The sequence below is a fragment of the Salvelinus alpinus genome, chromosome 8, assembly GCF_045679555.1.
Source record: "Salvelinus alpinus chromosome 8, SLU_Salpinus.1, whole genome shotgun sequence".
Lineage (NCBI taxonomy): Eukaryota > Metazoa > Chordata > Actinopteri > Salmoniformes > Salmonidae > Salvelinus > Salvelinus alpinus.
Window position 1 is genome coordinate 73,845,154 of NC_092093.1, and position 25,782 is coordinate 73,870,935.

The following is a 25,782-nucleotide window of genomic DNA, read 5'->3' on the forward strand; positions in this document are numbered from 1 at the left end:
CCAAATGAGCTAACTCCAGCACTCCCTAAAGCTGGGGGTTGTTACAGTATGGTACTCAGCTATTACAACATAAGGGACCGGGGGCTGTGACACAGCGATGCCATAGTGTTGTAGTGGAAAAAATATATCTGTATTACTTCTCACATTTTCATATCTCCTCTTGCACTTCTTGTTTAAGGAAGACTTTAATGATTCGTTAATGAGGTGACTTACAGTCAGTCACTATTTATTTTACCTGTATTTAACTAGGCAAGTCAGTTAAGAACAAATTCTTATTTACAATGACAGCCTACACCTGCCAAACCCGGACGATGCTGGGCCAATTGTGCGCCACCCTATGGGACTCCCAATCACAGCTGGTTGTGATACAGCCTGGATTCGAACCAGGGTGTCTGTAGTGATGCCTCTAGCACAGAGATGCTGCGACACTTGGGAGACCCCTAAGTGAAACACTTCTAATATAAGCCTGTCTGCCCTCGATTCTCAATTTGATCCGCCGCGATATGAACCGACTTCCGACTGATTAATGACTTTACTCAATCAGATCATCAATCAATGTGAATTTGAGACACCTCATTAAAGTAGCGTCTGATGATCAATCATATGCTTGAGCACCAACCTTAGAACGGTAAACAATAGCATCATTCCACAATAAGAGTTAAATCGATCTACACTTCTTTCATTTCAATGCAATCCTGAGAGGCAGCAAGGATGCTCTGTCTATATGGATGTATATAGATGTATATGGATTTTAAGAATAGAAAACATTCAATATTATTCAAATCACACGAGGTTAACTCTCCTTAGACGATAACCAATGGAAACCTTAGAAGTAGAAGGATAAGATATAAAAGGAGGGATCTAATGTGTTCGGCTCGCACCAAGTTTGATCAATTAGAATCATTTAGGAAAGGTGGTACTTTATAGCGTTGAACAGTGAGCACTAATATCGCTCAACAGTCTGGTAGGTTCAGCTTTAATGAAGAGGTCTTTCTTTAGAGTAAACAGCATACTCTCCTAGCCTAGCCCAGCCCACTTCCCTATTCATCTCGCTTCCTAGTGCTAGAGAGAGAGAGAGAGATAGAAAGAGAGAGAGAGAGCGAGAGAGGCAGAAAGAGAGAGAGCGAGAGAGGAGGAGAGAAGAGGAGGAGAGGCGGTTTGATCTTATTTCTCTGGATCCCCTATCTCTTTCATCCGCTGACATGCCTTATCTGAGCGGAGCGCTGATTACTGGAACTCTCAAACGCGTGTCTCACAGTCTAACATGCATGCAGCACAGACCGTGCACAGAGAGTGTTAGAAACAACACACCTGCACATACAGTGCATTCGGAAAGTATTCCGACCCCTGGACTTTTCCCTCATTTTCTTACGTTACAGCCTTATTCTAAATATTTATTTTTTTTTTTAAACCATCTCAACATTCAACATACAATACCCCGCAATGACAAAGCGAAAACAGAAATACCTTTTTTATATAAGTATTCAGACCATTTGCTATGAGATTCGAAATTGAGCTCAGGTGCATTCTGTTTCCATTGATCATCCTTGAGATGTTTCTACAACAGTCCACCTGTGGTAAATTCAATTGATTGGACATGATTTGGAAAGGCACATACTTGTCTATATAAGGTCCCACAGTTGACAGTGCATGTCAGAGCAAAAACCAAGCCATGAGGTCGAAGGAATTGTCTGTAGAGCTCTGAGACAGCATTGTGTTGAGGCACAGATCAGGGGAAGGGTACCAAAAAAAGTCTGCAGCATTGAAGGTCCCCAAGAACACAGTGGCCTCCATCGTTCTTAAATGGAAGAAGTTTGGAACCACTAAGAATCTTTCTAGAGCTGGCCGCCCGGCCAAACTGAGCAATTAGGGGAGAAGAACCTTGGTCAGGGAGGTGACCAAGAACCCGATGGTCACTCTGACAGAGCTCTAGAGTTCCTCTGTGGAGATAGGAGAACCTTCCAGAAGGACAACCATCTCTGATGCATTCCACCAATCAGGCTTTTATTGTAGAGTGGCCAGACGGAAGCCACTCCTCAGTAAAAGGCACATGACAGCCAAAAGGCACCTAAAGACTCTCAGACCATGAGAAACAAGATTCTCTGGTGTGATGAAATCAAGATTGAAGTCTTTGGCCTGAATGCGAAGTGTCATGTCTAGAGGAAACCTGGCACCATCCCTACGGTGAAGCATGGTGGTGGCAGCATCATGCTGTGGGGATGTTTTTCAGTGGCAGGGACTGGGAGACTAGTCAGGATCGAGGCAAAGATGAACAGAGCAAAGCACAGAGAGATCCTTGAATAAAACCTGCTCCAGACCACTAAGGTCTTCAGACTGGGGCAAAGGTTCACTTTCCAACAGGAAAAGCATAAAAGCAAATATAAAACGACATGTACATATAAAAGCATACAAAGAAGATCTGAACTGAAGCAGAATAATAGAGGAATGTTATGAACATGGCAGGATCTTATAGAGTTTAACTTAAAGGAATGGGAGTGATATGGGAATGGTGTGGCTGCTAATATCCACATTATTTTTCTCCTGTTCTGGGTACAGTACGGATATAGATAGTAAGGACAATGACTGGTCCAGACATCTGGGACCCCTAGGGAGATGTGTTCACACTCCAACCCCAGCCTCATGGGCCTCCACTGGACTACCGAGCCAGAAACAGACCCATGGCCCAGTCACCTCCAGAGTGGACCAGGAGAACTAGGTGAAGGGAAGATTGCGACAAATGTTCAGTGACAGCAGAAGTACAAACACACAACCACTGTCATTACTGTTCACTGTAAAATCCTTTGTGAGTGTTTGTGCATAATCGTGAAAACAGTGACAATGTAGCAAATAACTCACACAAAACAAACAGAAGAAAACGTAATTCTACAGACCAACTGCGTAGCTACATTTAGCCTCTGCATTATTATCATTATTATTATTATTATTATTATTAAGTAGTAGTAGCATGCATTAGCATGTTTACCTGTCTGTAGATATATATATTTACATACAGTACCAGTCAAAAGTTTGTGGGAACCACACATGCGGAGATCATCCGTTCACCTACTCTGCGTCTCACAAAAATCTATTTTTTTGACTCATCAGACCAAAGGGCAGATTTCCACCTGTCTAATGTCCATTGCTCGTGTTTCTTGGCCCAAGCAAGTTCCTTCTTATTATTGGTGTCCTTTAATATCTTCTGTATACCACCCCTCCCTTGTCACAACACAACTGATTGGCTCAAACGCATTAAGAAGGAAAGAAATTCCACAAATTAACTTTTAACTGTTAATTGAAATGTATTCCAGGTGACAACCTCATGAAGCTGGTTGAGAGAATGCCAATAGTGGGCAAAGCTGTCATCAAGGCAAAGGGTGAATACTTTGAAGAATCTCAAATATAAAATATATTTTAATTTATTTAACACTTTTTTTGGTTACTACATGATTCCATATGTGTTATTGCATAGTGTTGAAGTCTTCACTATTATTCTACAATGTAGAAAATATAAAAAAATAAAGAAAAACCCTTGAATGAGTAGGTGTGTCCAAACTTTTGACTGGTAGTGTAAGTGTGTGCTGTGACAGGTAGGGTATGGGTTAACAACCCTATTCCCGTTATAGTGCACTACTTTTGACCAGAGCCCACCATGGTATAAAGTAGTGCACTAGATAGGGAATAGGGTACCATGTGGGACACAACCATACTGATGCTGATCCAGGTTCTACAACCCAGTGGTATGGTGTCGAATTTAGGACAGCCTCACAGTCCCAAGAAGTTGGTGTTGATGCTGTCCTAATACGCACACCAGACATTGTGACAATTTTGATGCTGCTGCAGGACAGGTTCTTACCAGGAAGGTAGCAATGGCCACTCCTATGATGAAGCCAGCGATGACATCAGACCAGTGGTTCCGATACTCAGCCACTCTGTTGAGTCCTGTGAGGAAGGCCAGACACATCAGACCCAGGGACAGCACAGGCTTGGCTAGCCGCGTCCCTTTGGCTTTCACCGTGCACGTGATGTAACTCTGGTGAGAGGGAAGAAGAAGGTGGGAATGGTTCAATGAACTTCACTGTTATTCCCTCACATTTTATAGACAACTAGATGCTTTCTACTAGGGAATGTACATATATTTACATTTCTTTCCAAAGAATTAGACATCCTCCCCCCCTCACCTGCATACCGATAGACTGCACATAGCCAAATCAGTGCTGAATCTTCCTTGTACTCAGAAGTAATGGCATGGTGTCATATCTCAAACAGAGAAAATGGGACCGCATACAACATATAGGAACCATAGACATCTTGAGAATGTCAATACTATATTAATTCAGCAACAACAGAGTGCATCACTGCATGCTACAGTATATATATATGTGTCCTCAGTGTGAATAGGGCTGTATTGAGCTGGGTCTCTATTCAAGTAGATGGTTTCTCATCTAAAGTACAGTATATCCGAGGTGGGTATAGGGCTGTTGGTGGATGTGTTGTTTCTAACTAACTGTCACCTCTTTGCCCCCCTGCTGTACCTGAGAGGGAGAGACAGATAGACACAGATTGAGAGAGCGTAGTGTAGCGGTGGAAAAGAGAGAGACAGACAGAAAATTTAAAAAAAGAGGGTGGTGGGGTGTGGGAGAGACAGACAGACAGACAGACAGACAGACAGACAGACAGACAGACAGACAGACAGACAGACAGACAGAGAGTGAGACACACAGAGTACACAGCTGCCCCTGTCTCAGTGCTAAATTAGGAAGCCTGTGAGTCAAGCAGAGAGAAAGTGCCCGGAGCGGTGCCTCCCCTAACCCAGCTGGGACACAGATGATAGAGGGGGACTAAACAGGCCCTGTCACTCCTCTTAATTGTTTTAATCATTCTGATATGACATGGCATGGTGACAGTGGGACTCAAAATTGTCGAAAGTAACTTAAAAGTGACTGCAACATTAATTTAAACATGTTGCAAATTAACTTAAAAGGCAATTGAATGGCCATTAAAACGTAACTAAACGAACGGAGAGAAAACAAATGCCCATTGTCGTTACATGGCTGGAGAAGTAGAGGAGAGGAAACATGATTAAGAGTTTTGTTTTCCCTTGTTGTAGTCCTCTGAAGTGAAGCCACACGCTTTATAACGAATCCCTCATGTCAGAGCGGCAGATGAGTAATTGTATTTTTCATTAGTGCAAACTCTATGCTCTGAGGGCACATTACCCATTGTTCTCTCTCTCTCTCCCTCTCTCTAGCTTCCTCTTCTCTCTCTCTCTCTAGCTTCCTCTTCTCTCTCTCTCTAGCTTCCTCTTCTCTCTCTCTAGCTTCCTCTTCTCTCTCTCTTTCTCTCTCTGTTCCTCTTCTCTCTCTCTTCCTCTTCTCTCTTTCTCTCTCTCTCTCTTCCTCTTCTCTCTCTGTTCCTCTTCTCTCTCTCTCTTCCTCTTCTCTCTTTCTCTCTCTGTTCCTCTTCTCTCTCTCTAGCTTCCTCTTCTCTCTCTCTCTTCCTCTTCTCTCTCTCTTCCTCTCTCTCTTCCTCTTCTCTCTCTCTCTTTCTCTCACACACTCACTCACTCACTCACTCACTCACTCACTCACTCACTCACTCACTCACTCACTCACTCACTCACTCTCTCTCTCTCTCTCTCTCTCTCTCTCTCTCTCTCTCTCTCTCTCTCTCTCTCTCTCTCTCTCTCTCTCTCTCTCTCTCTCTCTCTCTCTCTCTCTCTCTCTCTCTCTCTCTCTCTCCCCCCACTCTCACTCACTCTCCCTCTCTCCTCTCTCTCTCTCTCTCTCTCTCTCTCTCTCTCTCTCTCTCTCTCTCTCTCTCACTCTCTCTCTCTCTCTCTCTCTCTCTCTCTCCCTATGGACTCAAAGGTTGCATGCACCCTGACCCAGTTTCATTCCTTCTCTTCTCTGGGGGATAAAAAGAGATACACAACATTAGATTTTTTTCTCTTTCTCTATCTCGCTCTGCGTTAGTTTATAACATCTCTACATGACATGAGTTGACGCCAAGTAAAAAATATGCACTGTTCCAAAGGCAGAAAATGCACTATGAAAGTTTGCCATTTTAAATCAGAGATTTTGTATTGATTTCCGCTGGGTTAATGATAGAAGTGATATAGCATGATGATCATCGTCATGGTTGATGAACCACTGTTTTACGAGACAGTCGTTCCTTCCTGCAGGATAACAAACTATGATGAATACCATCACCACCTCCTTCACCATATCTCCCCATGCAGAAAGAACCTGATTAAAAACAGTTAAACCCAATGATAACCTCTTCTGTGTGTAAAATGAAATCCCAGTAAATCCCCCAAAAGGCGATAGTGGTTCAGTCTTACTGCTGATTGACCTTAACATTTGGAATGGTCCGGCCCATTATGTGGTGATTCACTGTATCCCCAGAGCTTTCATTAAAACAGTGACTGTACTGTGGTCAGGGTAGTGGTGGTGTGTGTGTGAAGGGAAACTTTCTCCCACTCAGGTCAAGGGCATGGCTCACAGTCCTTCCCAGGGGCCACGGGTTGTAAGTTGTTAAAAACGTATACATTTCACACATGACCACACTCTTACTATGTCCCTCCAAAAATGTCCTCCGAGACAGTAATCCAATCTACCCAATGGGTGAGGTCAACTTAATTTCAACCATCTAATAGCCTTACAGAATGCTTTACACAGGGATTGAAGCTCCGACCTACATTTTCAATTTAATGTCACATATTAAGTGACATTTGTACTGTCACTAATCAAGGCTTGTCAGTTAAATGGGAGTGTGACACTATAAATATATTCTGAAGAGATGAAGAAGAGTGACAATGTCCTTTAGTGACAACCTTTCAAAGATCAATCTCTCCCACAGAGTTAGCATGCTGTCATACTCTACTGACTGACTGGATATACTGTCAAACCCATCCTGTACAGAGGTCTTAAGGTTTTAAAACCACAATCTGTACGTTTTGCACATAAAGTTCAAGTGAAATTACTTAATTCATTATATTTGGTTGTGCATACCATCAAAGAGTGGACTGCCATTGAATGTCTTTGGACTGCCTTTCAATGGGAACATACCATTCTCAGCCATAAGAAACTATGTAAGCCTATAATACAGTACAGTATACAACAATCACATTGTCTCATTCAGATTATCCCATACATGTCACGTTCCTGACCTGTTTTCCCTTGTTTTTGTATTTGTTTAGTATGGTCAGGGCGTGAGTTGGGGTGGGCATTCTATGTTGTGTGTCTAGTTTGTCTGTTTCTGTGTTCAGCCTAATATGGTTCTCAATCAGAGGCAGCTGTCAATCGTTGTCCCTGATTGAGAATCATATATAGGTGGCTTGTTTTGTGTTGGGGATTGTGGGTGGTTGTTTCCTGTCTCTGTGTTTGTGTTCTGCACCAGATAGGACTGTCTCGGTTTTCACGTTTGTTGTTTTGTATTGTTGTAAGTGTTCACAGTTCGTTAAATTAAACATGTTGAACACTAACTGCGCTGCATTTTGGTCCTCTCCTTCATCCCAGGAAGAAAGCCGTTACAATACAACAGATTCTAGATGATGTCCACAAGCCAAGCATTTGATCCTGCTATGGGCTCATTACCAGCAGCCTGTAATAATGCTACAGACAATGAGGGAATAACAGGAGTAATCACCAATCTCCATAGTGCTGCTTTACAGTAGCATGCAGCAAGCTAACTTCTGTCAGGGGTTCACCTTGGGGTCATGATAGGGGCTGTACCAAATGTTTGATGTATTATAATAATTGATTTTGCTTATGTTGTATTAATAGAAGGGGAGGGGTTATAAGACCCCTCCCTCCTTACATTTATAGTGTCCTAGACTACCGATTAACAATATATATATATTCATTATATAGGTTTAATATTGTTCCAGTCTTTTCTAATCTCTGCCTCTTATAAGAAACTGTCTGAGAAATGTGTGACTGTGAAGACAGACCTCTGCAGGGGAGTGTAAGAGATTAGTCAGACATTCCACTATAAATCAACTTGGACCTTTACTGCTAAGCTTTTAGATAACACTAAAAGTCTTGTTTATATAGCTGTGTAGGCATGGTTTTGGCCTCATGAGTAGAAGGTAATGACGTAGGCAGTTACATCACAGGGGGTTGACTACAAACATGATAAAAGCAACTTGGGACCTTTTCTATTTTGCAGAACTTACTCGGAAACATGCGTGCTATGTTCCTGTTGTCAACTTCTGTCTGCAATTGCATTAATAAAGGTTTTTAAATGATTCAATTAAAGATATTGTCAGAATGCTTGATAAGGAACAAGGAACGAACCCCAACACTTCTAACATGTGCTTTACAGTAGCATGCTAACCATTAAATACAATGGGTTTATGTAGCTAGCTTAAAGGCGCTATCTGCTAATAAACAATGTGCTTTACAGTATCATGCTAAACAATGCTAACAGCTACAAAACAATAGCACTGCTAACGGACCTAAATCTCTAAATGGATCAAGGGGGGAAAAACAGTCCATTCAAACATACAGTTGAAGTCGGAAGTTTACATACACTTAGGTTGGAGTAATTTAAACTCATTTTCAACCACTTCACACATTTCTTGTTAACAAACTATAGTTTTGTCAAGTCGGTTAGGACATCTACTTTGTGCATGACAAAAGTAATTTTTCCAACAACTGTTTACAGACAGATTATTTCACTTATAATTCACTGTATCACATTTCCAGTGGGTCAGAAGTTTACATACATGAAGTTGACTGTGCCTTTAATCAGCTTGGAAAATTCCAGAAAATGATGTCATGGCTTTAGAAGCTTCGGATAGGCTAACTGACATAATTTGAGTCAATTGGAGGTGTACCTGTGGATGTTTTTCAAGGCCTACCTTCAAACTCAGTGCCTCTTTGCTTGACATCATGGGAAAATCAAAAGAAATCAGCCAAGACCTCCACAAGTCTGATTCATCCTTGGGAGCAATTTCCAAACACCTGAAGGTATCACATTCCTCTGTACAAACAATAGTACGCAAGTATAAACACCATGCAGCCGTCATACCGCTCAGGAAAGAGATGCGTTCTGTCTCCTAAAGATGAACGTACTTTGGTGCAAAAAGTACAAATCAATCCCAGAACAACAGCAAAGGACCTTGTGAAGATGCTGGAGGAAACAGGTACAAAAGTATCTATATCCACAGTAAAACGTGTCCTATATCGACATAACTTGAAAAGCCGCTCAGCAAGGAAGAAGCCACTGCTCCAAAACCGCCATAAAAAGCCAGACACGGTTTGCAACTGCACATGGGGACAAAGATCATACTTTTTGGAGAAATGTTCTCTGGTCTGATGAAACAAAAATAGAACTGTTTGGCCACAATGACCATCATTATGTTTGGAGGAAAAAGGGGGAGGCTTGCAAGCCGAAGAACACCACCCCAACCGTGAAGCATGGGGGTGGCAGCATCATGTTGTAGGGGTGCTCTGCTGCAGGAGGGACTGGTGCACTTCACAAAATAGATGGCATCATGAGGCAGGAAAATTATGTGGATATATTGAAGCAGCATCTTAAGACATCAGTCAGGAAGTTAAAGCTTGGTCGCAAATGGGTCTTCCAAATGGACAGTGACCCCAAGCATACTTACAAAGTTGTGGAAAAATGGCTTAAGGACAACAAAGTCAAGGCATTGGAGTGGCCATCACAAAGTCCTGACCTCAATCCTATAGAAAATTTGTGGGAAGAACTGAAAAAGTGTGTGCGAGCAAGGAGGCCTACAAACCTGACTCAGTTACACCAGCTCTGTCAGGAGGAATGGGCCAAAGTTCACCCAACTTATTGGGTGCTTGATGAAGCTTGATGAAGGCTACCCGAAACGTTTGACCCAAGTTAAACAATTTAAAGGAAATGCTACCAAATACTAATTGAGTGTATGTAAACTTCTGACCCAGTGGAAATGTGATGAAAGAAATAAAAGCTGAAATAAATCATTCTCTCTACTATTATTCTGACATTTCACATTCTTAAAATAAAGTGGTGATACTAACTGACCTAAAACAGGGAATTTTTACTCGGATTAAATGTCAGGAATTGTGAAAAACTGAGTTTAAATGTATTTGGCTAAGGTGTATGTAAACTTCAGACTTCAACTGTACCTTTAGGCAACTAGTCAGACACTGGAACCAGTAAAAGGGATATTTGCTACGTGGGATATACAGTGCCTTCAGAAAGTATTCACACCGCTTGACTTTTTCCACATTTGTGATTGACCGGCTCGATTCGGTCTTATGTAGCAAAATTTGAAATTGTGTTTTTTACATTGGATAAAAGTAGAGACTTAGAGCTAGAAAATGGTATATCATACACTACATTTGAGGAAGAATGGGAAAGTTGATATTGAATGTTGATATTCCCGCTTTTGAGAAAATGGCCCTTGAATGATTTGGTACACCAACTGGAGAGCTTCTCTCTGTCTACCTCCATTCAGCATCGTTCACACACTCTTAAGCCTTAGCCCCACCCCTCTCTTCAATGATTCACATGTGAGGCCATGTGCTACACAGAGTGAGTAGTGTACTAAACAACCGAAGATTTCAAGAATAAGGCTGGTTTATACTATGTATATCAACATGTCTGTAGACAGTTGTCACAGTGACATCATGAACATTCTATTGTCGTCTGAAATTTCGTTGTTGTTATGAAAAAGTATAAACACAAAAACGACAGGCTGCATGACATCAGCAGCCTTATTTTAACACCAATAAACCCATCCGTTTAAAAATGTATTTAGTATACAGTGGCAAGAAAATGTATGTGAACCCTTCGGAATTACCTGGATTTCTGCATAAATTGAACATTAAATTTGATCTGATCGTCTAAGTCACAACAATAGACAAACAAACTGTGATTAAACTAATAACCCTCAAATTATTGTATTTTTCTTGAATACATAATTTAAACTTTCACAGTGTAGGCTGGACAAAGTATGTGAACCCCTAGGCTAATAAGTTCTCCAAAAGTTAATTGGAGTCAGGGGTCAACTAACCTGGAGTCGAATCAATGAGACAAGATTGGAGATTTTGGTTAGAGCTGCCCTGTCCCATAAAAAAAAACACTCACAAAATTTGAGTTTGCTATTCACAAGAAGCATCGTTACATATTCGTCGCCAGACCCACTGGCTCCAGGTCATCTATAAGTCTTTGCTAGGTAAAGCTCCGCCTTATCTCAGCTCACTGGTCACCATAACAACACCCACCCGTAGCACGCGCTCCAGCAGGTATATCTCACTGGTCATCCCCAAAGCCAACACCTGCTTTGGCCGCCTTTCCTTCCAGTTCTCTGCGGCTAATGACTGGAACGAATTGCAAAAAACACTGAAGTTGGAGACTTATATCTCCCTCACAAACTTTAAGCATCAGCTATCTGAGCAGCTTACCGATCGCTGCAGCTGTACACAGCCCATCTGTAAATAGCCCATCCAATCTACCTACCTCATCCCCATATTTTAAAAAATTAATTTCTTTGCTCTTTTGCACACCAGTATTTCTACTTGCACATCATCATCTGCACATCCATCACTCCAGTGTTAATTTGCTGAATTGTCATTACTTTGCTACTATAGCCTATTTATTGCCTTACCTCGTTACACCATTGTATATAGACTTTTTCTATTGTGTTATTGACTGTACGTTTGTTAATTCCATGTGTAACTCTGTGTTGTTGTTTGTGTCGCTCTGCTTTGCTTTATCTTGGCCAGGTCGCAATTGTAAATGAGAACTTGTTCTCAACTGGCCTACCTGGTTAAATAAAGGTGAAATAAAAAATAAAAAATAAATGTGAACCATGCTTCGAACAAAAGACATAAGATTAAGAATTGTTGACTTGCATAAAGCTGGAAAGGGTTAGCTGGTTACAAAAGTAACCCTTTCCAGCTTTGCTACTATAGCCTATTTATTGCCTTACCTCGTTACACAATGTATATAGACTTTTTCTATTGTGTTATTGACTGTACGTTTGTTAATTCCATGTGTAACTCTGTGTTGTTGTTTGTGTCGCTCTGCTTTGCTTTATCTTGGCCAGGTCGCAATTGTAAATGAGAACTTGTTCTCAACTGGCCTACCTGGTTAAATAAAGGTGAAATAAAAAATAAAAAATAAATGTGAACCATGCTTCGAACAAAAGACATAAGATTAAGAATTGTTGACTTGCATAAAGCTGGAAAGGGTTACAAAAGTACCTCTAAACGTCAGTCCATGGTAAGACAAATAGTCAATAAATGGAGAAAGTTCAGCACTGTTGCTACTCTCCCTAGGAGTGGCCGTCCTGCAATGATGACTGCAAGAGCACAGCGCAGAATGCTCAATGAGGTTAAGAAGAATCCTAGAGTGTCAGCTAAAGACTTACAGAAACCTCTGCTAACATCTCTGTTAACGAGACTACAATACATAAAACACTAAACAAGAATTGTGTTCATGGGAGGACAGCATGGAAGAAGCCACTGCTGTCCAAAAAAAACATTGCTGCACTTCTGAAGTTCGCAAAAGAGCATCTGGATGTTCCACAGCGCTACTGGCAAAATATTCTGTGGCCAGATGAAACTAAAGTTGTGTTGTTTGGAAAGAACACACAACACTATATGTGGAGAAAAAAAGGCATAGCACACCAACATCACAACCTCATCCAAACTGTAAAGTATGGTGGAGGGAGCATCATGGTTTGGGGCTGCTTTGCTGCCTCAGGGCCTGGACAGCTTGCTATCATCGACAAGTTTATCAAGACATTTTGCAGGAGAATGTAAGGCTATCTGTCCGCGAATTGAAGCTCAACTTAAGTTAGGTGATGCAACAGAACAACCACCCAAAAGAACAGAATGGCTTGAACAGAAGAAAATACACCTTCTGGAGTGTCCCAGTCAGAGTCCTGACCTCAACCCTATTGAGATGCTGTGGCATGACCTCAAGAGAACAGTTCACACCAGACATCCCAAGAATATTGTTGAACTGAAACAGTTTCGTAAAGAGGAATGGTCCAAAGTTCCTCCTGAGCGTTGTGCAGGTCTGATCCACAACTACAGAAAACATTTGGTTGAGGTTATTGCTGCCAATGGAGGGTCAACCTGTTATTAAATTCAAGGGTTCACATACTTTTTCCAACCTGCACTGTGAATGTTTATACGGTGTGTTCAATAAAGACATGGAAAATTATAATTGTTTGTGTGTTATTAGTTTAAGCAGACTGTGTTTGTCTACATGTAGATGAAGATCAGATAAAATGTTATGACCAACTTATGCAGAAATCCAGGTAATTCTAAAGGGTTCACATACTTTTTCTTCAATCTAGCGAACCAGGCAACTAAAAGCAACTAAACAATGTTTTGGTTAATTTCTATCTTGTTAGCTAGATAGCCAGTTCAAATAATGACCATATCATATAGCTGAAATTAAGCTAATTTGTCTTCGTTGTTACAGAAAAATAAACTCACAACAAGATCATTATTTACAAGTTAATGGCAAGTTAATTACAGAAAATAGCTTATGGTTGCGAGTGTGACAAAATAAAAGCAGGGCATTCTAACTGAGAATGTTGTAACTTGAACACTGTCTCATTGGCCTGACGTTATATCCTAATTTGACTTTAGAGCAGGTCATGTTGTTCTTCACATTACCGTCTCTGCTAAGCACACACTATATCAAATAAAATTAACATTTATTTGTCACATGCACAGGATACAGAAGATGTAAACAGTACAGTGAAATGGTTACTTGCATAGTCTTTTGTTTAGACATGTAGCTAAACATTATACAATGGGTGGGTCTAATCCTGGATGCTGATTGGTTAAAACCGCATTCCAGCCTGTGTCTATTCCACAAGTTACCACTGGCTAACGCTATGATGTTGAAAAGCATATTTACTCGTTTCCATCTCACTGCGCAATCCACTGCCTCATCAGCCCAGCCAGGCAATTTATTAACTTGATCACCACTATAAAAAGCATCTATACATTATCTTCCATTTCTTTTAGACTAGCATTTGGTTTTCAATAGCGGAGATTTGTATAAACCTTGCTGTCTGTCTCTTCGACATTTGCAACATTGTTTCAATATTGAAATTCGATCTCCAGCTGTTCCATAGTAATGAACATGTCGGGAGTCGGGATGAGAGAGACAGGTAGACAGCTTTTCTCAGCCAGTCGAAATCATGAATCAGCTGGCATCCTTTTTATGGATCTATACAAAGAAATGTCAATAGCGAACAGGTAAAACGAAACGAATTGCAGTTAGTTCGCATACTTTCCAGCTTCAGTTTTAAGTGATTGTGTTAGCTGTGTTGTTGGCTAGCTCCTCCGAACAACAGTGTCCTGACGAGAGAGCATAATTGCACATCATTAGCTCATTGTTAAGGATGTATCCAAATAAAATAGCTTAAACAAACACAAATGCAGCTACTTTGCTGTTATTCTGGCTGCATTGTGACTGTAAGTTAGCCGTAGTTGGCTAGCTAGCAAGGGATAAGATCGTTGCCAGTCAGTATGGCAATGGAACATTTAGAACGAACGACTGGGTCGCGTCCATAGATACAGAACAAAAAAAACTAATGACTGTGTTGCATCTCTGGCAATGGAACCGATAGAACGAACGACCAGCCGGCTTGGGTAGCATCCTTTGATTTGTGTCGGGACTATATTTTGTGGAAGGATGAAATAGTATTAATAAATTCATCAAAATAATATTTTTATAAAAATATGACAATCAGTATTTGAATATGTTGGTAACCCATTATACTAAAGTGAAATTGCCCTCGAAGCTGGTGTTTGGAGGATATATTGTCACGGGTGTTGTTAGGCCTGACATATTCCCAACTCATAATGTTACTACCCTGCATGAATCTGCTGGTAGCTAAAGCTAACCAACTAGCTAGGTTCAATGTTAGCTAGCTAGCTAACATTATGCTATAACTAGCAATGCAAATGGCTGCCCTTAGTTTGAAGATGTAATCCGGAGACAGGTGTTTTATACAACAGCCTTTTTCTGTGTGTTATTTTTTAGACTCCCTCTGCATTATTTGCAATCAAACGTCAGAATTTTCTCAATTTCCTTTGCTATGATACTCTTCATCCACCGGGCAGTCCACTGATTTCAAAATCGGGTCCTCCAGAAAGTGGAGAGCATTAGCAACACTTATGCAATTCTTCTAAATATCTTTCAAAATAACCATGTTAGTAAGGATTACCTACACATACTGAGCAGCACATGTTAGATACAGAAGCGCGCTACATGGCAGACCAATCCGAACTCATCTCTTGGCATGTCCAGCCCATTCATTATCTTAGCCAATCATGGCTAGTTGGAAAGTTCCTGTCTTTTTCCATGGCTAAACCAACTAGGCTTGTAATTTAACAATTGTATTCGTATTTACAAATGGCATACACGTTTGTTATTAAGGCCTATGAAAGTTGAAATGTTCCAGAAGGCATTTCTGCAAAAAAATGCATGTCCCTCAGTCGAACAGTGAAATCCAAGCACAGATTCAACCACAAAGACCAGGGAGGTTTTCAAATGGTTTGCAAAGAAGGGCACCTATTGGTAGATGGCTAAAAAAAGAAGCAGACAATGAATATTCCTTTGAGCATGGTACAGTTATTAATTGGATGGTGTATCATGGTGGATGGTGTATCAATACGCCCAATCACTACAAATATATAGGTGCCCTTCCTAAGTCAGTTTCCGGAGAGGAAGGAAACCGCTCAGGGATTTCCCCAATGATGCCAATGGTGATTTTAAAACAGTTAACGAGTTTAATGGCTGTGATAGGAGAACACTGAGGATGGATTAACAACATTGTAGTTAGTCCACAATACTAACATACAGTGGTTCCTCCTTTAAAAGTTGCATCGTACTGCGGCGCAGCTTGCATGGTGCCGCAGAATTCTATGGCACGTTATTTAAATGTGAACCACTGGTACCATTAATGCTTGTTAGTGCTAGTTTGACCACCAGAGGGCATCTTTGAGAAGCATTTGATAGCCTTCAATAATGGCTTTACTAGAGAATGCGGATATGCAGGAGACTGGGATTCAATTCCCCGACGGGGGGGGGGAGCAGTAGGCTGTCCCTTTAAATAAGATTTTTTTCTTAACTGATTTCATATGTGTTATTTCATAGTTGTGATGTCTTCACTATTATTCTACAATGTAGAAAATAGTAAAAATAAAGAAAAACCCTGGAATGAGTAGCTGTCCAAACTTTTATTGGTACTTGCTTAATTAATTTGATTAATATTATGGTGTTTCTATTCCAAGAAAAACGAAAAACCTTCTGGATTTCCGTCAGGATGGTACGGAAAATATTGGCGCTGTACAACGTGGCGGTCGGGAGTACAGTACTGGGCTATTTAGCTAAAGAATCCCTGTGTCGTGCGGGCATGTGGGAGACCGGGGTTCAATTCCCCGACAGGGAGGAAGGAGTAGGCAGTCCTTGTAAATAAGAATTTGTTCTTAACTGACTTGCCTAGTTTAAATAAAGGTTACACTAAGAGTATAGCATTTCTACACCCTAATGTTCTAATTCTAATCTAACCAATACCCAAACAGAAATTCATTGAAAATAAAAATCTCATTGATTTATCAAGACCAGTCCCCATGCTTGTCTCAGAGCAGCACAAAACGGTGCTAAAATAGTTGTAGGCTATTGCTTCTAACTTCAATATGCTCTTTAAATAAATAAGACCTACACCACTTTTAACAGCACATTACTCAACACTAGTGAGACTCATGCCGCCTACGGTAGGCCTACAGTATATCGAAAAATATGATGTGACTCTCCGCCAATAATTACATATAGAGGATTGGAGGATATTTCTGTAATTCAGTGACATTTATTCCCATAGTAATTCGTTATGGATCCATAACTAAATAAACATCGGCATTTTGAAAGAGTATTTTTATCATCATTTTATTAACGAAAACATAAAGATGCCATTATTAGTTACTTTGTTTAGTTTGAACGTGCAGACTGGCACTAATAACAGAACAGCGGGAACGTTTCCCTTGTCAGCGCCATTATTAGTGCAATGCCCCTTAAAGTGTTGCCAGTGTGGCATGGTCGGTCTTCTGTGCGCGGCTCTGCGGCCCATCCCGTGCCCCCTGCCCTCGTGCCTTGAACCTCGCGCTCTTTCAGTGGATACAGCTGGAGAACTGCAAGGCAATCCCATTGTGCGCCACTCGGGAGCCATGAATAATATGACCAATATATATTGTCCTGCTAATAACAGGGTTAATAATATATCTGTGAGAATATCCAACAGGCTTTTATATCATTCTAAATTAATAATAATAATCACTTTGTTTAAAAAAGAACAATATTTGGAGATGATTTTGTTTTCAAATAACGTAAAATGAGCGAGAAAATGACCATTCTTGAACATGGGGTGAGACATTGTTACTAATTTGAAAATAAAGCCAGTATGTTATTTAGAATTATTTCTGTTTTTAGAGGGAGAGAAACCAAAAACCTACAATCATCTCATAGGTCTCCCAGTTGAGGGGGGCACGGGTATTGAACCAGCATCTGTAGCAACACAGCATCTTAGACCATTGCGCCACTCAGGCGCCGTATAACGTGAACGGTCGGGAGTGGCCTACACTACTACAGTAAGACCAAAATAATCCTAACAAAATAAAATAATAAAAACCTTAGTGTAATAACAGTTTTAGTAAGTAATACTGAAGTCGTGCACAATTATCAGTTTCTATTTAGGTTTATGTCGCCCATTCATTGTCAGTTAGAGACACTGCAGGACCCAAAAGCATAATCAGTGTTCTAACTCCCCCTTGTGCTGGTCTGGAGCAATGAAGTGGTGACGCAGGGTACCGTACTGAACCACAAATTACCTCTAAGTCCCACAGTGTAAATTCACAATTTTTAAAGGAGGAACATTTACATTTACATTTAAGTCATTTAGCAGACGCTCTTATCCAGAGCGACTTACAAATTGGTGCATTCACCTTATGATATCCAGTGGAACAACCACTTTACAATAGTGCATCTAACTCTTTTAAGGGGGGGGGGGGGTTAGAAGGATTACTTTATCCTATCCTAGGTATTCCTTAAAGAGGTGGGGTTTCAGGTGTCTCCGTAAGGTGGTGATTGACTCCGCTGACCTGGCGTCGTGAGGGAGTTTGTTCCACCATTGGGGTGCCAGAGCAGCGAACAGTTTTGACTGGGCTGAGCGGGAACTGTACTTCCTCAGAGGTAGGGAGGCGAGCAGGCCAGAGGTGGATGAACGCAGTGCCCTTGTTTGGGTGTAGGGCCTGATCAGAGCCTGAAGGTACGGAGGTGCCGTTCCCCTCACAGCTCCGTAGGCAAGCACCATGGTCTTGTAGCGGATGCGAGCTTCAACTGGAAGCCAGTGGAGAGAGCGGAGGAGCGGGGTGACGTGAGAGAACTTGGGAAAGTTGAACACCAGACGGGCTGCGGCGTTCTGGATGAGTTGTAGGGGTTTAATGGCACAGGCAGGGAGCCCAGCCAACAGCGAGTTGCAGTAATCCAGACGGGAGATGACAAGTGCCTGGATTAGGACCTGCGCCGCTTCCTGCGTGAGGCAGGGTCGTACTCTGCGAATGTTGTAGAGCATGAACCTACAGGAACGGGTCACCGCATTGATGTTAGTTGAGAACGACAGGGTGTTGTCCAGGATCACGCCAAGGTTCTTAGCACTCTGGGAGGAGGACACAATGGAGTTGTCAACCGTGATGGCGAGATCATGGAACGGGCAGTCCTTCCCCGGGAGGAAGAGCAGCTCCGTCTTGCCGAGGTTCAGCTTGAGGAACCACTGTAAATGACAGAGTGAAAAGAAGGAAACCTGTACAGAATACAAATATTCCAAAACATGCATCCTGTTTCCAATAAGGCACTAAAGTAATACTGCAGAAAATACAAAGCGTTATGTTTGGGGCAAATCCAACACAACACATCACTGAGTACCACTTTTCATATTTTCAAGCATGGTGGTGGCTGCATCATGTTATGGGTAAGATTGTCATTGACAAGGACTAAGGAGTTTTTTAGGATAAAAATAAATGGAATAGAGCTAAGCACAGGCAAAATCCTAGAGGAAAACTTGATTCAGTATGCTTTCCGACAGACACTGGGAGACAAATTCACACTGGAGTTTCTTACCAAGACGCACGCCATTGAATGTTCCTCAGTGGCCTAGTTACAGTTTTGACATAAATCATCTTGAAAATCTATGGCAAGACTCAAAAATGGCTGTCTAGCAATGATCAACAACCAACTTCACACATCTTGAAGAATAAAAAAAAAGATAACGATATATGTGTGTTTTATTTTGTATAAAAAAAAAAATGTTTGACTTTTTATTCCACTTTGACATCACACAGTATTTTGTGTAATGGATTTAATTTTCATTTTTTTTGTCAATGACAAATAAATGAAAATTAAATCAATTTTAATCCCATTTTGTAACGTTCTGAAGGTACTGTATGCCTTAAGATGATCTAACCCATCACAGATAAGAAAATCTGACAGAGTTTGATCTGGGAAGTGTATTCCCCTGTAGCTGTAGTCTGCAGTGAGGTTAGGATTCCCTATGAAAGACCGCCATCAGACTGTGGTCCTCTGAACAGGACTCATATGTACATGTTGTCTCAGTGTATGAGTGCTGATCTAGGATCAGTTTTCCATTTAATGTCCTACTCCAGTCTTTCTCATAGCCAAATAATTCAAATTATATATTTTAAATATATCAATATGTTTGTCATGATCTTCTGTCATGTTATATATATATTAACCATCCCACATGAAATACTACAGTTTACTATAGAATACTAGAGTACGTACTATAGTATTCTGTAGTAAACTTTAATATACTGAAGAATACTATACTACACACTGAAGTATTCCTTGATCATGTGTAGTTGTTACTATAGAATGTTGTAGTATACTGTAGAATACTATAGTAAATACTACAGTATTATCTGCAAAAACTCTGAAGTAAATATTACAGTAATGTCAACAAAAACACTACAGTCTGCAAAAACATTACACTTTTTTAGCTATAGTAAATACTACAGTATTTAATGTGCATATACCTTGTCCATTCCCCTATCCCATATCCCAATTTGTGCCACCTATAAGTGAGGAACTTATATTCCATGTATAGACCATATCTTGTGTTCCCTACAGGTTATAGATTTGCAGACTGAAGCTGTTTCTGAAAAGGCACCTTATTCCCAATATAGTACACTACTTTTTACCAGGGCATTCCTGTGCTTATTACTGTAATTCACCCTCAAATCATTCAACTAGCAGCACTTTCCCGAGTAGGGGGAATCAGCAGGTGTAACTGCCATCGTAATCCTCCTCGTCTGAGGAGGAGCAAGGATCAGACCAATATGCAGCGTGGTATGTATCCATATTTATTAGAATACCTTTCTAGACGAACAAAACAATAAACAAAACGAAACCAACGACGCTACAGTCCTGAACAAGAGAATAATGAAAAACAATGAACGCACGAACAGGAACAATCACCCACAAACAAACAGTGAGAACAGCCTACCTAAATATGGTTCCCAATCAGAGACAACGTAAAACACCTGCCTCTGATTGAGAACCATATCAGGCTAGTTAGACAACCCTAAACCAAACATAGAAACACATAACATAGAATGCCCCCCAGCTCACGTCCTGACCAACTAAACAAATACTAAACAAAGGAAATAAGGTCAGGAACGTGACAGTCCCCCCCCCCCCCAAGGTGCGGACTCTGGCCGCAAAACCTGAACCTATAGGGGAGGGTCTGGGTGGGCATCTGTCCACGGTGGCGGCTCTGGCGCTGGACGTGGCCCCCACCCCACCATAGTCACTACCCGCTTTCGTGGCCTCCTTTTAACTGCAACCCTCCAAATTAACCCCACTGGACTGATGGGCGCCTCTGGACGGAGGGGCAGCTCCGGACTGAGGGGCAGCTCCGGACTGAGGGGCAGCTCCGGACTGAGGGGCAGCTCCGGACTGAGGGGCAGCTCCGGACTGAGGGGCAGCTCCGGACTGAGGGGGAATTCCGGCATCGCCGGCGTGACAGGTAGCTCTGGCAGCTCCTGGCTGACTGACGACTCTGGCAGCTCCTGGCTGACTGACGGCTCTGTCAGCTCCTGGCTGACTGACGGCTCTGTCAGCTCCTGGCTGACTGACGGCTCTGGCAGATCCTGGCTGACTGACGGCTCTGGCAGATCCTGGCTGACTGACGGCTCTGGCAGATCCTGGCTGACTGACGGCTCTGGCAGCTCCTGGCTGGCTGGCGGCTGTCTGGCTGACGGCTCTGGCAGCTCCTGTCTGGCGGGCGGCTCTGACGGCTCCTGTCTGGCGGGCGGCTCCTGTCTGGCGGGCGGCTCTGTCGGCTCCTGTCTGGCGGGCGGCTCCTGTCTGGCAGGCGGGTCAGGCGGCTCCTGTCTAGCGGGCGGCTCTGGCGGCTCCTGACTGACGGACGGCTCTAGCGGCTCCTGACTGACGGACGGCTCTGAAGGCTCAGGACAGACGGGCGGCTTTGAAGGCTCAGGACAGACGGGCGGCTCAGACGGCGCTGGGCAGCGCAGGGCAGACGGACAGCTCAGACGGCGCTGGGCAGACGGGCAGTGCAGGCGGCGCTGGGCAGACGGGCAGTGCAGGCGGCACTGGGCAGACGGGCAGCGCAGGGGGTGCTGGGCAGACGGCAGACTCTGGCCGGCTGAGGCGCACAATAGGCCTGGTGCGTGGTGCCGGAACTGGTGGTACCGGGCTAAGGACACGCACCTCAAGGCTAGTGCGGGGAGCAGCAACAGGGCGCACAGGGCTCTGGAGACGCACAGGAGGCTTGGCGCAGGTCTCCTACCTGACTTCGCCACACTCCCTTTTAGCCACCCCCAATAAATTTTTGGGGCTGACTCTCATGGCTTCCAGCCTCGCCTCCGTGCTGCCTCCTCATACCACCGCCTTTCGGCTTTAGCTGCCTCCAGCTCTTCGCGAGGGCGGCGATACTCTCCAGCTTGAACCCAAGGTCCCTTACCGTCCAGTATTTCTTCCCAAGTCCATTTCTCCTGACATCGCTGCTCCTGCTGCTGCTGCCGCTTACCACGCTGCTTGGTCCTTGGTTGGTGGGTGATTCTGTAACGGCCGTCGTAATCCTCCTCGTCTGAGGAGGAGCAAGGATCAGACCAATATGCAGCGTGGTATGTATCCATATTTATTCGAATACTTTTCTAGACGAACAAAACAATAAACAAAACGAAACCAACGACGCTACAGTCCTGAACAAGAGAATAATGAAAAACAATAAACGCACGAACAGGAACAATCACCCACAAACAAACAGTGAGAACAGCCTACCTAAATATGGTTCCCAATCAGAGACAACGTAAAACACCTGCCTCTGATTGAGAACCATATCAGGCTAGTTAGACAACCCTAAACCAAACATAGAAACACATAACATAGAATGCCCCCCAGCTCACGTCCTGACCAACTAAACAAATACTAAACAAAGGAAATAAGGTCAGGAACGTGACAGCAGGATCATCTTTAAATAAATTAACAGGCTTTGTCTGCTAGCATTCAGTGAAGGATATTCTTTTAAGCGGAATTTGATCAACCAGCCAAAACATTGTGTCCAAATCTGATATTCGTAGCAAAGATTTTTTTTAAGAAATCCAAGAATCAGTCAACACTGTTCCAGTGTGTTTGTGCATGTTAGTGAGTGTGTGGGTGCACGTGTATGCGTGTGGACGAGTGCTTTCTGCTTTCTGGCTTCTGTGTGTAGGCTTATTGGAGCTGATGAACAGAATCTGATTCTCTGCAGCATGCTGTGTCTGCCTTCCTGCACATCTGCATTCCAAATGCAGGTAGTCAAGGGTGATGATGTCGCTACTACTGCAGGCTAGTCAGGTGAGTATACAGTCACCTCCAAAATGATTGGCACCCTTGATAAAGATGAACAAAAAAGACGGTTTAAAATAAATAATACAAATAACTAGCTTTATTGTAAGGTCAATTCTACAGTATTTCAACTAAATGTTTCAAGGACAAAATGACATGTATTTAAGTATTTTGTTATTGTAGTGTGGACAATAATATATGTACTCTCTAAAAACAATATACGGAGAAAATGTTTTTATGTATTTGTTCTTTTTTTCTTTTTATGTTTAGCTCACGTAATATCATTTTATTTATGTATTAATGTGTGTGTAATAGAATAAATGTGTCAAAAACGAATATAGACATTAATAAATGCATTTCTATAGCTTCCAAGAGCTTTTTTACAATACAGGAGGAAAATAAATACAATCAAATTGTATTTGTCACACGCTTCGTAAACAACAGGTATAGACTAACAGAGAAATGCTTACTTACGGGTCCTTTTTCAGCAATGCAGAGAGAAAGATAACTGCCAGGTCACTGAACTCCTCCATATAGGCTGTCTCGTTGTCAGTTGTCGGTGATCAGGCCTACCACCATCATGTCATCAGCAAAGTTGATGATGATGTTAGAGTTGTGCGTGGCCAGTACAGAAGGGGGCTAAGCACAAACCCCTGAGGGGTACCCGTGTTGATGGTCAGCGTGGTGGATGTGTTGTTGCCTGCCTTCACCGCATGGCGGCGGCCCGTCAGGAAGCCCAGGATCCAGTTGCATGGGAGGTGTTCAGTCCCAGGGTCATGAGCTGAGTCGTCGTAACAGTTTTGGACGCTACAGACATTTATGTGAGAAGACCGATTTTTGGGATGTCTCGTGGTCTGACAAGCACCACTCTAGCTCTGTCACCATTCACCACAAATGCGAAGGGCATTTTCAGTGGATGCGGTGGATTGAGATGCAGCCCATGCTAAAAAACATATCACTAGTGTAAACAGACAGATTTTGATAAGGATCTTTGTATTATGTTAACTAGATCTATGTGGGGGTGTGACCATTGTAGGCTATGGGTTAATGGGCCATCAGCAGGACAATAGAATCTCTGAGAGCATGTGAGAAGTCATGATGGTGTGCTAAATGACAGCAGTGCTGACAAAGTTTTATCAAATGTCCTCTTTTTAGTTGATAAAGTAATCCCAAATGTAATCAGCTGTTTTTAAGAATGTCACTGTAATCCTAATTTAAAAAATTGTAATCCAGGCTGATTACAGTTACTTCATTTTTGTAAATCGGATCACACCAATCCAAAATCAAATCTAGAATCGGCTTTCTATTTCGCAACAAAGCCTCCCTCACTCACGCCGCCAAATTTACCCTAGTAAAACTGCCCATCCTACCGTTCCTTGGCTTCCGCGATGTCATCAACACAATATAGCTTCCAATACTCTACTCAGCAAACTGGATGCAGTCTATCACAGTGCCATCCGTTTTGTTACAAAAGCCCCTTATACCACCCACCACTGCGACCTGTATGCTCTAGTCGGCTGGCCCTCGCTACATATTCGTCACCAGACCTACTGGCTCCAGGTCATCTATAAGTCTTTGCTAGGTAAAGCTCTGCCTTATCTCAGCTCACTGGTCACCATAACAACACCCACCCGTAGCACGCTCTCCAGCAGGTATATCTCACTTGTCATCCCCAAAGCCAACACCTCCTTTGGCCGCATTTCCTTCTAGTTCTCTGCTGCCAGTGACTGGAACGAATTGCAAAAATCGCTGAAGCTGGAGACTTATATTTCCCTCACTAACTTTAAACATCAGCTATCTGAGCAGGTTACCGATCGCTGCAGCTGTACATAGTCCATCTGTAAACAGCCCACCCAATCTACCTACCTCATCCCAATATTGTTTTTATTTACTTTGCTGCTCTTTTGCACACCAGCATCTCTACTTGCACATCATCATCTGCTCATTTACCACTTCAGTGTTAAATCTGCTAAATTGTAATTACTTCGCTACTGTGGCCTATTTATTGCCTACCTCCTCACTCCATTTGAACACACTCTATATAGACTATTTTTTTCTATTGTGTTATTGACTGTACGTTTGTTTATGTTCCATGTGTAACTCTGTGTTGTTGTTTGTGTCGCACTGCTTTGCTTTATCTTGGCCAGGTCGCAGTTGTAAATGAGCATATAATATAGCTCGGTATTAGTATTATTTATTTTATATAGTCTTTTTGCTCATCTTTATCAAGGGTGGCAATCATTTTGGAGGTGACTGTACATACTCCTCTAGCAGAACAACTCAGAGACTAGAAGAAATCCATCTATACGCATATCAGCAGCCAGACAAAAAGACAGAACTGTTCAGAGACTTGGAGATGTCCATTTTTATGCAAATCTACCAGCCAGATAAAAAGCAAAGCTTCAGACCAAAACAATATAGAGAAAGTTGATCTACATACTGTGTGGGTGATGGAACAAATTTGATTGAAAAAAGTGAAATATCAAATGTGAAATCTTCAAAAAATTGCATCTTACCCTCAGACACTCTTCGACCAATGAAAGGCTGCGACTCGAAACCAGCGTCCAAAACGAAAACAACATTTTGAGACATGACAGCCTAGGCCAATCTGACAAGAATTGATGAACAGATTATACAGGTTTAGAGACTACCAGGATATATTTTGCAGTGTTCTTCGCATCTAGTCTGACTCATAGCCATCAAAGAACACCAGCCCATCCAAGACCGGCATCTATTGGGCCTACTCACTAAATCCACTTCAATCATTAAGATGTTCAAAAGCTTGTCCCTCACAGAATCTTGGAATTACCCTTTCACGCCTAGATATCCCAGCGATGTCTATACAGTTCCGAAAGCCTATTTTGTATTCCTATTACTACTATATAA

The 25,782-nt window shown here is 42.3% G+C and overlaps 1 protein-coding gene across 5 annotated transcripts in view; it reads right to left on the reverse strand.

Annotated features, from left to right (window-relative positions):
• plppr5b (phospholipid phosphatase related 5b) overlaps nt 1-25,782 on the reverse strand; it is a 106,274-nt gene that overhangs the window by 8,724 nt on the left and 71,768 nt on the right. For all 5 annotated transcript variants that reach the window (XM_071415031.1, XM_071415029.1, XM_071415033.1 and 2 more), the window contains one exon: nt 3,854-4,030. In XM_071415031.1, the coding sequence (XP_071271132.1) occupies nt 3,854-4,030 (177 nt within the window). The remainder of the gene's footprint in view (nt 1-3,853; nt 4,031-25,782) is intronic.